We start from the raw sequence: 17332 nt of genomic DNA on the forward strand, positions 1-17332 counted from the left end.
AGCAGTAGAGGTGCCAGTTCAATTCCTGAGCACTGCTGAGTTGCCCTTGAGCAAGGCACTGAACCCTTCCACCAGCTCAGGAGCGCTCATGTGTGCAGCCCCCTCACTCTGACATCCTCTTCGTTAGTGCATGTCCATAGGATCCTGTTTGTGCATATGTGTGTATTTCAGCCGTTGTGTGTGTGTAGCATGTTCAAATACAGAGTGTAAAATTGAATTTCCCCTCGCAGGATTAATAAAGTAAATCTTCTTCTTCTAATATTTATACTAATCAGTCACAAAAAAGGTAAAAAACGTTTCATTATAATAACAATAATAATAATAATAATAAAGTTGATTTATAAAGCACTTATCAAAACCAACGTCACAAAGTGCTTTACAGAAAAGAAAATTCCCAACAGTCAAATACACAACAGTAGAATCCTATTAAAAAAGCATGAAAAATTAAAACAACAGTGCAGCAATCATCCAATTAACAGAGAAAAGAGAAACAACCGAGACAAAGATCGGCTAAAGTTAACAGTAAAACAAATAAAAACATCCTGGATGAAACAAGGATTATAAGAAGGCCTTATGATAAAAATGTGTTTGTGTGTGTGTAAGGCTACATGTTGTTTCAAGGAAGCTTCACCACTTAAGAATCAGTATTTGCTTTTTACTTTATCAGTGTTTCTGGTTATGTGGTCGGCTTCCTGCTTCTTCTTTACTAGTTGTTGATTGAAGAGGCAATGTTATCAGACTTGAAAAATACCCAGGAGAAAATAGTACGACTGTGATATTCGATGGTCGCAGCAAACGTCTCATGACCAGTCTCATGGCAGTATCTGATAGTCGTCTGTTATTAAAGATAAGCTCTTTCGCAGTGGGTTTTAATAATCTAAACGCCGTACTGGATGTGTTATGAAGGAAAGTGTGCGGCCATAGTTTTCCCCAGACACTTCACTCGACTGTATCACTCTCCCAAAAAAAGGGTGACGTGGCAACTTTACTCTTCAGTTCAGCAGGAACTAAAAGGCAGCCATTAGAAGTTTCCTACTGGGAGAAGCATTAAAGGGATTTGTAAAACAAAGCCACAATGGAAATGAGTTTTGTCTACAAAGGTATGCAGTGAGAAGCTGGAGGCCAGAATTAAACCAGAGCCAGCTGAAAGAGTCCTCTTGAAAGAGAAGTATAAGGGAAGCTGTTATCCTCTCTTCAATGCAGAGGGCTCCTGTAGGAAGTTTTTGTTCTTCCCTCGCTGTGACTCTCTCCGCTGAGGCTCTGGCCAGGAGGCCTCAGTCATCTTGCCCCGACCGGCACAGATGTTCCACTTTCCTCCTAATGAGGCGCCTCAGCAGGGAGTGACAAACCTGATAGAAGAGCAACCTGAAAATGGGAGAGTCGGGGTAGAGGTTGGGGTTGAGGGGTTACCGGCCGACAACCGCAACAAATGAAACAAACACGCGTAGCATCGCTCAACACAGGTTAGAGCACACCGCAGAGATACATCAGATTCAGAGTCCTGGTACCCAATCGATAACGCCTGGGTGTCCTCGCTCACCTTGCTGAAGTCAACTGCAACATGCCGGGGTTAAGAAGTGATCTGGAACCTTTGCTGGATGCCCTCCAACTCTGTCTTACACTGTGTCCTTATACCGTCTAGGAACAAACACTTACAAACAGATGGGTTTTTCCCCTTCTAAAGTCATTTCAGAATGTACACAGGTGAAATGGAAGCATTTTTCTTTGAAGTTAGGAAAATAATTTGATCAATAGCTGCAACCACCAGTGTTGAAAAATGAAGCTAATGATGAAACAGTACCTTGAGTGTCCATTGACAGCAGAAATAAACATGTTGACAGCCTGGTATGAACGCCAGTTTTAGTCTTAATTAGTTTCTTTTAACAGATTCTACATAGAAATGTGGAAAGTGCAGCATTCTAGCAATTGTTTATTTTTTCTCAAGAAATGCATATCTGCATAAACTGCAGATATCAATAAATCATAGATCATACATTTCAACTTGAGCTACAAATCAGCTCGATGATGTGTCGCAGAAGCCACTAACAGACCGACTGAAAAATATCAGAAGAGATCTGACAACAAACATTTTAAATGTTGTTTTCTTCTCCTCTTGAGGACAGACCTGACAAAGCTTTCATTTTTACTTTGTACAAATCTGCACCATGAGTTTCTTATTTCAGCAAACTTCTGACAGGTTAATTGCGAGTGAATCAGAAAGTTTTAAAAGGAGGTGTTCGCACATCCAGCTATCCTATGAAGCAGGTGTGTAGGACGTCAAACTATTACATTAAAAAGAAAAAAAGAAATCTGAACATTCGTCTTGCTCGGCATTACCAACTCCTTTGAAAAAAATCACATCATATCGGTCCTTCTGAACCTTTGTCAAGTGTCAAGTCAATCACAACAAAATAATTTTATTTTGGGCCTCTGCTGTTGAACTGAGACTTAATAGATGATCGGGTGTTACTCGGGGATATGATGGACCAAGAAATGACACGCTAGCACACCCTTGAACTCTTTAAATGCTAAACAATCGCTGGACTGGTTTTACTGAGAAATTCACATCCGTTCCTAGAGTCTTAAATCAAATTTTAGACGATGATTGCCCAAAGGTTCTGAGACTTTATTGGTACACTCTTTGAGGGTGAAAGTCAACTGCAACCAGGACTACCATCCAAAGTTCAATCCAGCAAAATTATACAAAAATAGCCATCCTAAATTCATATTCAGAAGAGGTTACTACCACAGGTTAAACGCAGCTGTTGAAGTTATCAGAATCAGAATCAGATTTATTGGCCAGGTATGCTTACACACACAAGGAATTTAACTTCAGTGAACTGTGCTCTCTTATGTAAAGGTACAACGTTAAATATTAACAATAAACATAATAAGAAAAGACTAATATTTACATGACTAAATATGAAACAATACAGTGGTGAATAGTACAAATGCAAATAGTTATACACCGGACCACCAGCTGGCCTTTAAAGCTGGAGGCCGTTTGATGGATAAATACACAGAAGACATCTGAAAACATCACAACCTTTACAGAGACTTAGATTTCAGATGTAAAATGTTTACAGCTGGTAATCCATTATTATCATTTCAGGATTTGTGACCATGTTGATGTGATAAAAATGCATCATGAAAGTGTAAGATAGTCATATATTGTTTTGTATTCGAAGGCTGTTTGAATGGATTGTGGGTTTGGACTGATGGGTCATAATGTCTCTCTCGCTCCTTCTTTTAAATCATGAAGAGAACAGTGTGTGGCTGTAGCTCTTGCTATTCTGGACCTTTCTAGAGCAGCAGGTTTTGCTTTGGCATACTTCTGTGCTAAAAGTGAGCTATTTGACAAGGGCACAATCGGTTCGCCCTCAGGTCCTTTGCATGAAGTGGAGAAATATGATTCTTCCAGTAAAGTGAATTAATTCAGAGGCATTGTGTGGTCCCTTAACATGCAAAAACCATTTGGTCTCCATGGCTCAGAATATCCCCAGAGGTGTTCCTGGCCAGATGGAGAACAAACCCCCTTTATTTGCATGGCATGCTACACTAGCCTTCACCTTCCACAAGATTGAGATTGTGTCCTAGCAAACAGTTGGTTAATGAGCTGCTGGGAAACGGTGCCAGCAAAAGAACTGACACATACTTAATATGATGTTGAAAGAGATGTGTTGAGAGTGCGTGTTGCCAAAGATGTGTTGAGGAGACCCTCCTTCGCTGCATGCATTGAAAGTGATTTTTCTCTTATAGCGGAGGTGGACAGTTTGACTTATAGAAGATAAGAGTCTCAATTTATAAACCAGATGACATGTGAAAAACTTTCACCCTTTTTCCTTTTCTCAGGAAAGTGATGTGAGTTGAAATGCACATGTTGTACAAAACGACTAAATATATACCACAGATCACCCAAACATAATGTTTATTATGTTTGTGTTTTCATATAATGCAAAGTAAGATAATCAAAATGTAGCTTATCATGATTCTAATCATATAAGACCATTAAATAGAAACATTTACTTGCATGCTGTGGAAGGCAAAGTTTTAATTAGAAATTTTAAAGGAAAAATGTGCCTTTAGATCCAGTAGATTTCCATGTTGTCATTAAGTGTTATTCGGTCAGTTATGTCAATCAATCAATCAATCAATCAAACTTTATTTATATAGCACCTTTCAGACAAATTAAATTGCAGTTCAAAGTGCTTTACAGGAGTGCAGAAAAGTTATTGATGAAAAAGTAGTTTATAAAATCATTGAGAGACTAATGCACACCAATAAGAATTAAAAAAAATATATATAAAAATGAAAAAATAAAATACGACAATAAGATATTAAAATTAATACATAGGAGAAAAATATTAAAAATTGTAGTAGGATAAAAAATACAATAATGTTAAGATTTGAATTTATATAAAGCACTATATAAAAGAGCCAGGCTGAATAAATTAGTTTTAAGACTGCGTTTCAAAATCTCAAAGGTTTTTGTCCTGCTCAGTGGAACAACTAAAAGAGAGGAACTGGTTCATAAACTAAAATCATATCTGATAGGTAGTCTGGTGCAAGGCCATGTAGTGCTTTATAAACTAATAAAGGGAAACTAACAGGCAGCCAGTGTAAAGATTTTAAAACAGGTGTGATGTGTGCTCTCCTTCTGGTCTTTTTCAGTGCTCGTGTGGCAGAGTTTTGTCATAGCTGTTAGCCGATTGGTTGTGTTTTTAGGAAGACCAGAAAGGAGAGCGTTACAATAGTCCAGCCTTTTGTTGAACAGTTCAATGGAGTGCTATGGCGCTATTTTGCTACATAATAATCCTTTGATTACATAAATTAAAAGTGCTGCACTGACTTTAAAAAGTCTCTTTTACTGAAGGGCCCTGGCTTAGTTACAGCAGCATGATGATCATAGAAGTTGCATAACTCAGACACTATTTATAATGAAAATAAAGTGTTATATATGTCCACGCAGTGACAGTAAGCTTCAACAATAAAGACGCCTCACAGTCTAAGAGTGAACAGTATGTACAGAAATCTCCAGGAGAACAATGGTTTCCACCATACTGTATTTTAAGCAACATTCATAGCATGCAAATCTCCGCTCCAATGGGAGAAGTATTTTCTCGTTTAATATTCTGCTAGTGAAGCCACACAGAGAGGCGAAAAAATATTAAAATGTAGCAGGTGTTCAGTCTCAGTGTGAGAGCGTGCCCCTTCATTGAGCAAAGGTCTCGGCACGCAACTGATATTCCATTGCTGAGGGCAAAAGGTGCTTATTTTCTTCCATTTCAGCTTTGAGACCTCTGTTTCCAGCCAGAACAACAGCTGCATCAAAAAAAAAAAAGGCTGAAAAAAACCCCAATGAGCGCCTTGTGGAAACAGAGGTTTGCCCTTTATAAAATCCCCCAGTCATTAATAGCTTCTAACACACTGGTATTTAACCCTTGAATGCTTCACAGCGGGTAAAAAATACCCAACTGGGCTCGATGTTAATCTATGGAGACTGACATTTGCTGACAGAATACCAATTGTATGCATGCAGCAAGAACTAAGGGCAAAGGTGTCGTTTCAGATCAAATGAAGGCAAACTGCGATTTGGCAAATTTTGGTCTTTCTAGGAATGCATCAAAATATGTAATTGTTTAATGCTAAGTGCTAGAATTTCTGAATGAAAACAAACCTTAATATATATTTCATCCCCTTTCCACCCTTGTAATTTTTAGATTAGTGTCTGTCTGCTGCTGGGAAGGCTGCCAGGCTAAGTAGCACCCCCCAGCAGGCTCCACCAATCAAACGACTAAAGGCAGCCCGGTGTTTAGAGAGAGGCAAAATCTCGCAGCAGCACAAAAAAAAAAAAAAAAAAAAAAAAACGGTCACAAAAGCTTTCACTGCAACTCATGAAGCTTATAGCTGTGAGCACACGGCAACCGCCCAAGGCAACCCAGATGAGAGTGTGTCTGAATTGGTATGGAGTCAGAGTGCTCTTCCATTTAGATCATGACATCTGGGCTGCAAAAGGGCGGTGTGTAGAGAGGATGGAGTGACCTACACACACTGCAGGAGATAAAAGCAAAAGAAGGAAATTCACCAAAACAAATCCTTCCAAAATGAACCTAGATGATCCTCTTGCCATGTTTTTTTTTAATGCAGAGAAGTACTAATGGTTTTAAAGTGCAGATGATTTTACAGAGGGACATAATTGCGGCCAGCTCATGTATTTCCTTTATTTTAGGTCATGTTTTTAGAGGTGACTAACTTTAGCGCAGATCTCAGAGATAGCACACCTGCACCCAGGCTTTTTCTTTCCTCATGGCTCTTCACACTTCTCTTCTCTTTCGAGCATTCAGCACATTCCTGGTTTAACCGGTTGCCAGTGGCGACTCTACAGTCTGTTGGTGCCCTAGTCAAAAATTCCCTCCAATGATCAATCATCTACATTATTTCAAATGTGAACCTTTTTTTTATTTTCTTTTACAGATATTATATATTAGCATTATTGAACGATAATGTTCCTCTGGTGACTTTCACTGACATTAGTGGGTTTTAACAGCAAGAATGCATGCTATGGCTGACAAGCGCAACAAGCGTGAGTGCTGTCAGATGGCGCCACCTTAGAGGGGTTTCCTACTGTCATTGCAGACTTTGCATAATTTTTGAGCCACTGCTGTGGTTTCAAGTGTGTCAGACCTGGAGGGCCCCCTACTGGCCTGGAGGCCCTAAGTGGTTGCCTGCCTTGCCTGTTGACAAACAGCGCCCCCTGCTTGTTTCATGTTTTGGATGATCCACTTTTGTCAACTTTAAAAACATGAAAGTGGATTTTTTTTCGACTTTATTGTCCCCATGGGGAAATTCCTCTTCACACCACTGTCTCTGTCCAAACAGACAATTCCCACCAAAGAACAGCACATACACAGAACACGGAGTACAAAACAAAACAGAGTTAAACAACAATCGAGAGTTCCCACTCTGGCCTGCTCAGCGAGGCCTTTTGTTCAGGACCGCAATTACAGCAGGGATCAGGCTTTACCCCAAGGTGATCCCTCCTGCACCTCAGTGCTCTGTACCTCCGTCCTGAGGGAAGTAGGGGTGAGGTGGATGTTCAGTGGATGTGGGATGTCCTGTTCTGTTGATGTTGATGGCCCTGTTGTTGAGTTCTGTTAGGCCTGGTGTGGGGAGACCGATTATTCTGGCAGCTGTGGTTGTGATGCGTGTGAGTTTGGTGGTTTTTAACAGATAACATGTTAAAGAAGCAGATAACAATCAGTTATCAGTTTCTCTATCTATATTTCATCCGTCTCTTTCAAATCAACCATGAATAATAATAAGTGACAGTTTGTACTTTGTGTGTGCAGGTGGCACGGGGTGTTTCTTAACTTCTTTATTTGTGTGCGATAGACATATTGAAACACACACAGTAGTATCAAACTGTTAAATTGACAAACACTTATTAATTAGACTGATACTACAAGTTGCACGGTGTAATAATTGTATATCAGTCACCTTAATAGCCTTTAAATATGAGAAAAACAAACACGTATACTGTGCACTGTGAGCGTTGTGTAAGCCAGACACTATCTGTGGTTTAGTGCATGCACGCCGCTGTGAGAGAGACGTTAAGAGTCTACACTCCTAAATAATGAATAAAACAGAGCCTGAGTCTGTAGCAGCTGTAAACACATTTTAAATAAACTGAGTGTTAAATCACTTTGTGCCTTCATTAGCGGTGCCGAAGAGGTGGTCCAGGTGTGAGGCAGAGGGCTGAACGAGCTGTTTACATGTACGCAAGAGTTTCTATTCTTAACCTGCTTATTCAGAATCCCAGTTAGTCAGAACATGTGAAGGACTCACAGGCATGCCGTGTGTTTTGATTATGACAAACACAACATGGAAATTGAAATTGACAGAAATTGTGGTATTCGTTTTTTTTTTTTTTTTGTCGGATTCTGATTGCTTTTAGCAGTTTGAATTGTTTTACGGCTGTAACACTGAGTGGATGATGATGTGTCTGTTTGTACCAGATGTTTGCACTTGTGGTGCCTTTCTTGTTGCTGCACTTTGTCCAAGACAGCACATCAATTATGTAAGAGGAATGAAAATAAGTATCCAAGATGTACATCTACATCTAACAAGAGATGGATCAGAGTACTTCTTTGCTTTCCGTGCAAATTCAATCTAGTGTTTCTACATTTTTCATGTCAAGAAAAATATCGTGGCGAGGACGTCCAGTTTTATAATGTTTGACTTATGAGCCTCATTAATCCTCCTGTATGAAAGGGAAGTCCCTGGTCAGTCCACGTTGCTGACTGTTTTTGCTGACCTCAGGGATTTGCTTTTGAAGGTAATTACAGATATGAGATCTTTTTAAATCAGTTGTGATGTATATTCTTGGTTAACTCTCATGGCTGCTTTATACATTACATTACATTACATTATAAGTCATGGGTTGTAAATTATGTGCGTGGGCAGCATAAGATGAAATCTAATGAACTCAAACAAGTAAGTATGTTCAGCCTTCAATGGAGCATTTGTCTTTCCAATGAATAGTAAAGGGACTTGAGCTTGTGTAGCGCTTTTCTAGTCTTCTGACTACTCAAAGTGCTTTTACAACCCAGGTCACACCTACACATTCACACACTGATAGTAGAGGCTGCTGGGTAAAGTGACCATCAGAAGTAACTCATCCCATTCATACGCCGCCGCCGAAGCAACAGGAGCAACTCTTGTCAGTGGATTGAATCAGTCTCTATTTAAAAGCTGCTATGAGTTCAGGGCGTCCTGACTTCCTTTAAATGGTAGAGCTATAAGATAGATCAAGATCAGAGAAAAAGTAACACCGAAAGAGAAGTAGTGGCAGGGTCTGAAAGTTTCTAACTTTATTCTTTTCCAAACAGTAATGGAGCCCCTCGCTCTGCTGCAGGTTTCAAATAATCTTCTGTAGAACTTTTATTGTGTTGGAAAACTAGTTTGAGAAGTCTTTTCATAGAATCGTCTTGGTTTCAAAGTCATATGTGTGTCACTGATCTGGTTGTTTGAGGTTGTGGGCAGCTGGGTCCCAGGCCGGTGGTCGGCCTGCTGCTCCTCCTGGGCTGAAGGCCAGAGGAGGGACGGAGGGACGGAGGGACGGAGGGACGGAGGGACGGTGACACAATTACTTTTGACGGCAAGTCCGAGTCTCGTGAGAGGGAGAGCAAGTTGGGGCTTCTTCTAGTTACAGTCCTCTGTAAAAGTGGGTGTTAACCTCCTCGGTTACAGCTGAAGACTTTTCCCCTCCCAGCACTCAAACCCGTCATTCAAGATCTTTTCTTGCACCTATTTTTTTAAAACAAATGAATGAAGTATATAATGCATGTCATTCTTCCATGTCTTTCCATTTCAAATATCATGCTTCATTTCTGTAAGACTTCATGCATCGTCCATATCACATGTACAGGATATGAATGGTATTTATAAAACAATGGTCAACATTGCAATTGCACGTTTTCATTTTTAAAACACCACCAACAATCCGGCATCCCGGCGCGCTAGCCTAGCAGTTATGGCGAGCGCCCCATGTATGTAGGCAATAGACTTCAGCACAGCGGCCGTGAGTTTGAATCTGATCTCGGCCCTTTGCTGCATTTCATCCCCCCTCTCTCTCCTCAAAACATTTCCTGTCTCTCTTCAGCTTTCCTATCTAATAAAGGCAAAAAGGCCCAAAATATAATATCTTTAAAAAAACAACAATCTGGCATCCTTTGTTTCAATATAATACCAGACATAAAAAATAGTCTAATTGACATCACCCACTGTTTTTTTGTGTTTAGAAGCCCAATGATGGCGGTCGCCTTATTGGAAATGCTTTTTCAGAAATCTTCCATCTCTAATAACTTAAATTTCCAAAAACTATTTTATAATTAAATCAAAGAGAATTAATTATAAAAAAAAATCAATACGCTCTTTTTGGCTCCTCTAAAGAATGCAAAAGTTACTTTTTGTGTCTTGCAGACAGACAGAAGACAGAGAAGGTGACATTGACTAAATTGCATTAAAAACATTTGCACAAACAGTGTGCAGCAGTTTTTTTCTTGCAGTTTCGGGTTATCAAAAACAAGAAATGAGCCAGTGTTCGGTGTCCAGGACTAATATTCACAGTGTGCATGCGCTTGATAATGTTTTACACATTTGTAATAACTTATGTTTTTATTTCATTGGTCCATGTATTGTCTATGCAGCAATTTCCACATATCCGAGAAAAATTTCTCCCGAGGGAGACAAATAAAGAACCCTTGACTTGACCTTGATATCTTTGTTGCAGTGGTTTTGAAGTTTTAAATTCTGGTATCCTGAAAGCCCCTTAGCTGTGAAAGAAGCATGTTGCTGATTGACCAAATAGAGTCAAAACACTTCAGGATAGCACAATTCCTCTGACAGCAAACTTGGAATGATTATCAATTGTGGTTTTGGCAGTAAAATGACGCACAGATTAAGAGATCAGCGGATGAGAATTGGAGATTAGATGTTTGACAGCACACAAATGTCACCACAGACGGAAGTCTATTCTCTATGTGGGACAAGCTATAGATAATATGACTTCAAATGACCCCTTCTGAGAACTTGTGACATCAGACTGACAGCAAGTTTGATAAGAAGACTATAGCCATGAATGTAGCCGTCCAAACCAAATTCATTCAGTTAAAATGAAGACATCACTCCCATTTCAATTGAAACGTCCATCACTGTTAGTTCACGTTCCACCGGGGGGATTACCCACACTTTCTTCTCCTCGGAGACATTCCCAGGCGGCGGCAGTGATTACACACTGTAGCTGCAGCCGGATGATGGAATGACTACGTGAGGACGCGCCTTGGGTATCCCTCGCTGTACTCTGTCAAAGAGAAACCTCCAGTCTCTCTGCTCGTGGCACAAGATGCATTACGCTGTGGTGACAGTCGGAATAGTCCCTGAGGTCCTCCGCCATTGTTTTGACTGACAGACCAGCTTGGGAAACCTGCGCCGTCCCATAATTCACCAGATGCTCTGTGTTCTCTGTGGTCTCATGGATTCCCCCCCTCGTTCCTGCATCCCAGTGCCTCTGTCGTACTATTTTTTCACTACATCATCCCTCTCTAGTTGTACAGGAAATGTGTCTCTCTTTTGTTTTAATACAAATATATACAATCTAATTTATTCAGTTGATTCAAAATGCTCTGTAAGAGTAGCCTAGAGAGCTCCGTCCCATTTTTTATTCAGCAGCTAAATAATCAACAGCGCAGAGCTTCATCTGGCCGAATAACAAAACCGCAAATAATGGCTCCCGAAATCTGCATCCACCCACACTGAGAAATAATGTATTTAATTTTTCCACCATCTGTGGTGTACGGTGGATTTTCAAAGGACTGAAATGAATGAACTCATGTTTGCCCCGACGGAGCTTTGATTAGTGCACCCCCTCTTAATAACATGAAATACAGGAGACCCTCAAACTCCCTGTGACGTTTAGACAAAGGAAAAATGACAAACCCATATTCATCATCCATGTTTTCTTAAATAACTGAATATAATAAAGGAGGATAGAATAAGATTTTTTTGATAAAACTTATAATTAAGGTCACTAAATTCACCATTAGCTAGTTGCTCATTAGCATGCTAATTAGTAGCATACTGGCTGCTAATTAGAAATTATTAAGAGCTTATTAATACCTTATTCTACATGACCATATCCTAAAGCTAATACGGCGTTATCTAAGAGTTTGCTCTCAAACCCTCCTAATTGTCAATCAATTTTTATTTGTATAGCGTCAACTCATAACAAGTGTTATCTCGAGACACTTTACAAAAAAGCAGGTAAAAGACCTTACTCATTGTTATGTTACAAAGATCCGGCCTATCCATCATGAGCACTTTAGCAAAGCAGCAAAAGTTTCAGTGGTAAGAAAAAACTTTCTTATTAAAAGGCAGAAATCTTCAGCTGGATCCCCGGCTCATGACGAAACAGCCTTCACAGGCCTAGACTGCGCCGGGCTTGGAAGGGGATAGGGGGAGAGATGAGATATTGATCAAAAGTTAGGACGTTTTTGAACATGAATTATGATCTTAATATGCTTTTGCTTACTTCTACTTTATAAGGGCCAAACTAATGAAATACCAAGCTCCCTCCAAATATCTGAGCTTCTCATCCTATCTCTGAGTCTGAGCCCAGCCGTCCTCCGGAGGAAACTCATTTCAGCCGCTTGTATCTGCGATCTTGTTCTTTGGGTCTCTTCCCCCTTAACATTTCACTCGTTCATTTAGCTCACATCACCGGCACAAGGCGTTCTTCAGAGCGTTTGGTAGACTGAATGTACAATTCCCATTTAATTTAATACACAAGGGCGGAGTCACTGTCATGTATTTATTTATTTACACTCCAGTTTCATTCGATGATGACAGTATTTTTGAAATGTATCATGTTTAACCAACAAATTCTTCTTCTATACAAACTGCATTTCTTCTGCAAAACTACAATTTATAGATTAATAATTTACTAGGATTAGAGTCTCAGAGTAGGGGAATCCAGATTAAATAGATTTTCTCTCTGAAGTAAAATATTCTATTGCTTTAAATACAGTGGTGTAATATTATAAACAGCATAATCAGAAGTGACTAAGATTCAGTGCTAGGCTAATTAACCCCAGGGTCTTTGTTTTGCTTCCATGTAACAGTACATTAAGTGTACTTTTTATATCCAGTTTGTTCCATTCTAGCTCATAAAACTCCATCATGTCATTTGACTTGTTCAGAAAAAAAACCCCATCTCATGGTCCTAACAAAGATCGAGCAGCAGAGGAATCCCTCCGACAGGCTACAACATCACAGCCTCCCAGGCGGCCTTCAAAAAGTACAACAAAACATCCGCGCTGATCTGCTTAGCCATCGTGCCCCTCAACCCCCTAATGAACCAGGGCAAAAGAGCTCTTGGGCTTAGTCTCTCCCTCTTACCCTAACTTAACAAGATGTCCCCGTACTCCCCTGCTCTCTCTCTCTCTCACACACACACACACACACACATACACCCCCCCCCCACCCCCCCCCCAAACCCCAAACCACTAACCCTCAGACCAATCTGTCTGTGGCACTAAAGTATTATTAGACTTACACACTCTCAAAGGAGAAACAGTGAGTGCTGAGAGCTGGAAGATGAGATATGCTACAGGGGCTACTAGTTCCATTAAAATGGCATTCACTGGGGCCTTTGTTATCAGCCGCCCTGACGTTTCCAGGATGTAGTGGGGCTTGCTGATCCATGACCATCTCATCTATCTTTCAGGATTTGAAGGAAGTTGGTGTGAAATTGACACCAATGAGTGCAGCTCAAATCCATGCCAGAACCAAGGCCACTGTGCGGACCGGGTCAACAGTTACAGGTAAAGAAATCGACCAGCTTTTCATTTCTTGGGAGGACGGGAAATGTCAGGAACTGTAGCGACTTTAAACATTCAGTCAATAGAGTATCAGCGCCAGTAGATATCATTTCTGTAGAGGTTTGAAGTCATTATGCTGCCATTTTGACTTTTCGACTGCTCTGAGCACAAATATTTTTTCCTTTTCTTGAAATATATTTTAATAGATGAATGAATCTGACATTTTAGGATGAAATTTATTTAAATTGTAACTATTACTCCGCCTTAACTGCACCTGTCTGCAGGTTTGGGATTTTGCTATGCACACATGCACAAATGGAGAGATGTCAGAGTGAGGGGGGCTGCCCACAGCGAGCGCTCCTGAGCTTGTGGGGGGTGTGCCTTGCGCAAGGGAACCTCGGCAGTGCTCAGCTACCAGACCAATTTTCAGACTTGGTCCGCACCAGGACTTGAGCCAGCAACCCTCTGATTCCCAACCCAAGTCTGAGCTACTGCCGCCGCCCGGCTAATTTATTTATTTATAAAATACCAATCAGTCCGATGTCACATTCTTATCGTGTCTAATCACAAGCTTTTAGGTAGAGTAGGTAGGGTAACATGTCCCTGACTTTAGCATCATCCTGACGATACCAAGCCTCATGGGCCGGTCTGACAGAACTGGTTTAGCAGAACACTATTAGCCTACATGTGTGCTGTTCATGTCATGTCTCCTCGCGAGAAAATGTTTTGCAATGGTGTCTGGAAATCGTAAAATAATAAACATCAAATCAAAATACTTCTTGTAATGTATCTGGAAATGTACTTAAAACTACAGACCCCCCAGTGATGAGTATGTAGTACATGAGTACTATTTCCTTTAAAACATCAAATAAAAGCACATCTCCATTTAAGGCTCGTCCCTACAAGTAGCCTTGTGTAGCTGCATGTTTTGACTATTAGAGGCCTCTGGGCATTTAATGTTAGTGGATTAATTACATGAAAAAAAAGCAATAAAGCTAAAAAAAGACTTAAACTTCTGTCTAGGAAAGACATAATGATGATTGTATGTGCACCAGCTGTGCAGCAGGTCGACGTACTGTCTTATATATCACAATCAAATGAGTGATTTCTAACTTCATTTGTTTATCTCTTCCCGACTTTGTGCGGTTAATTATTCTTCCTGCTGTAAATTAAATGTTTTCTCGTCCTCCCCGTCTTCACTATGCATGAGTTTTGTTTGAAAGTAATCAAAGGCCGCTCTCTTACTGACGCCTGTCCAAGTAAATGCAGTGCCATTGCATAGACTGAAGTGAATAAAAGTCGAGGCTATTAAGTTTTACGGTAGATCAATTTTCTTTTTTCTTGTAAGAATAATGACAAAAAGACAAGCTTGCATTTTTTTCTTTTTTCATGGCAAAAACATGCAAAGATGAGGGCTCATCAACGCCACACCCTTTGAGTAACGAGGAAGATTTTAATAACTTTGAATTTATTTATTTGAAAGGGACAATGCAAATTAACATAGTTTCAATACAACGTATGAAACTGAAGTGTTGCATAAAGAGTATATAGTTATTGCTAATTTCCAACTCTTGTCCCTAGTTGGGCCCCAAACAGTAGGATAGGTCTCCTCTTGTTTACACTATATTGGAGCTTGATCAGATTCAACCTAGGAGGAGTTAATCCAAGAAAAATCACTGGAAATGAAAAAAATACATCTAGATATGAACTTTAAATGAAAATACTGGAGTTTCTGTCGGGTCAAGAGTTTGAGCGAGTGGGATCTTCTTTTGTAGCTGGAACACACAGCTTGATGATTTTCACTACTTTTGCTGTGTGTGTAAATTGTCACAAGTTTTTGAGCATGTTACGGCTGCCAAAAATGTGTTATTTTTGGCAGACTTCTGCAACCTCTTTTCCCAAACGAGAAACAATAGGACCTGGCTCATGAGCCCTACTAAAACATATACAGAATGAGGGGGCGGCAGTAGCTCAGTCTGTAGGGAATTGGGTTGAGAACCGGAGGGTCGCCCGCCGTATCAAGTCCCTGTGCGGACCAAAAGTATGGAAGTTGGTCTGGGAGCTTGAGAGGTGCTAGGTCACTTCCTGAGTAGTATGGAGGTGCCCTTGAGCAAGACACTGAACCCCTTAACATCTCTGGCGTGCTCCCTGTGTCCCAGTGTGTCGCAGCCCCTCTCTGACATCTCTCCATTAATACTTGATTGTTAGTGCATGTGTGTAATGTGTGTGAGAAGCATGTCTCTCAGTAACAGAGTGTAAAGCAGAATTTCCCCTCGGGATTTAAAAAGTATGCAAAAAAAAGGGGAAATAGAATAAAATAACAGAAGGATATGGCTGCATGAATCACTAAGGTTATTACATTATAAGCTTAAAAACGATGAAATGACTGCATCTGTATTTCTACCTTTAAAAAGCCAACATGCTACATCCTGTATGTCATGACACTATGTGTGCTTTCAGACTGAATGTAATGTTTAATTAATATTATTAAACTTGTAGTGATTTCTTTCACACTGTGCGTGTGCTGGTAGGAAATCCATAGATCTTCTTTTGCCCTCTGAGAAAAAAATTGTCAATACCAGTGATTTATTTTTTCTTTTCTCCAGCTGTGATTGTAAAGTGGGATTCTCTGGCCTTTACTGTGAAGAAGACATCAATGAGTGCGCCTCTAGCCCCTGCCACAACGCTGCTATTTGTCGAGACCTTGTGAACGAGTAAGTATGAATATAAACCGTTCTCCTCTCTGACTTTTTAGCTTTGTTTTTGTATTCACTGTGTGATTAAAAAGAGGGCTGAAATCAGACAAAACGCCCCGGTAGAATTTGTTTGTTTTTAAAGAATCATGACCTCAAGCGTGCTCCAAGCCGAACACGTGAGGTTGTGGTGTTCTTCGCCAGAGCGTTCTGCTTTTATATAACGAGGCTATCTTCCTCCTTGACACACATAAGCTGCTATCCTAAAGACAGAGAGCCAATTCAGCAGGAGCACATCATGTATCTAGATTGGGCTTGACTCCGCTGGTGCCTCTCTCTGCTGTGCTTAATGGGAGCCCCGGGGCTTCCAGGCTTAGTCGGACAGATGGGTTAGAGCAGTCCCAGGGCCAATTTGAGTCCTAAATGGTTTGTCTCCAGTTTGTCTCCCGTCATGATTTGGCTCCCATGTGACCCAGCCCTGCTCAGAGCGCGTCCTCTGATTGCACAGTCGAGGGAGTTCACATCAGGTGTGTTTTAACCTCGCTGCCCACTGCAAACACTCTCGCGCGCCACTATCTCCGTCTCCCTGACCCAACACGCTGAACAAGTCCATCTGTGGTGATGGATCTTGCTCTTCTGTATGCTCACTGAGTCCTTTCTGTCTTTCGAGCCATCCTCTTTTTTCTCAAAATAGCACAAGTTTGAATTAAACAAATACAGAAATGCGAAAACTGTCATACAAAATCATATCTCAGACCAGTGCCCCCCTTTTATAGAAACTGGAAATTTGACTCTAAATTGTCAAAATGCATTTAGAATAGTAAAACTGAGAGTGTCTGTGAGGAGCTCTGAGGTTATGTTGCTTTCTGCACCCCTAGTGGACAAATTGTAAGTCTTATTTCATTTGCTGATCTCTTCCTGTACATGTGTAAGTAATATTTTCTTGCAAAAAACAAAAACAAAGGAGGGGAATGAGAGCTTGCCTTACCGTGCCTTTGATGCTATGCTTTTGCTGCTGGGAGCTGATATGCTGGGTCTAATCCACCCCACCCACTACTGCAAAATTCATGGAAACTTACAAGGTGACTCGTGCTTATAAACAGACATTGTTCAGTCTAGGTCTGTTTAAAACTGCAGGTGTTTTTGGGTTATTTGGTAGAAAACTGTCCTGACATTTTCAACTAGTTTACTCCTTCATCCAGATTTCTTTTTTGCCTTTCCGCTCATGCAGAGAGCAGACGTGCACACCCCCACAATGCCAGG

The 17332-nt window shown here is 40.6% G+C and overlaps 1 protein-coding gene across 1 annotated transcript in view; it reads left to right on the forward strand.

Annotated features, from left to right (window-relative positions):
* Nucleotides 1-17332, forward strand: part of eys (eyes shut homolog) — a 203562-nt gene that overhangs the window by 83530 nt on the left and 102700 nt on the right. The window contains exons 26-27 of the mRNA XM_061039619.1: nt 13283-13379; nt 15983-16090. Coding sequence (XP_060895602.1) covers nt 13283-13379; nt 15983-16090 — 205 coding nt within the window. The remainder of the gene's footprint in view (nt 1-13282; nt 13380-15982; nt 16091-17332) is intronic.

This window comes from Labrus mixtus, chromosome 6 (genome assembly GCF_963584025.1).
Source record: "Labrus mixtus chromosome 6, fLabMix1.1, whole genome shotgun sequence".
Taxonomy (NCBI): domain Eukaryota; kingdom Metazoa; phylum Chordata; class Actinopteri; order Labriformes; family Labridae; genus Labrus; species Labrus mixtus.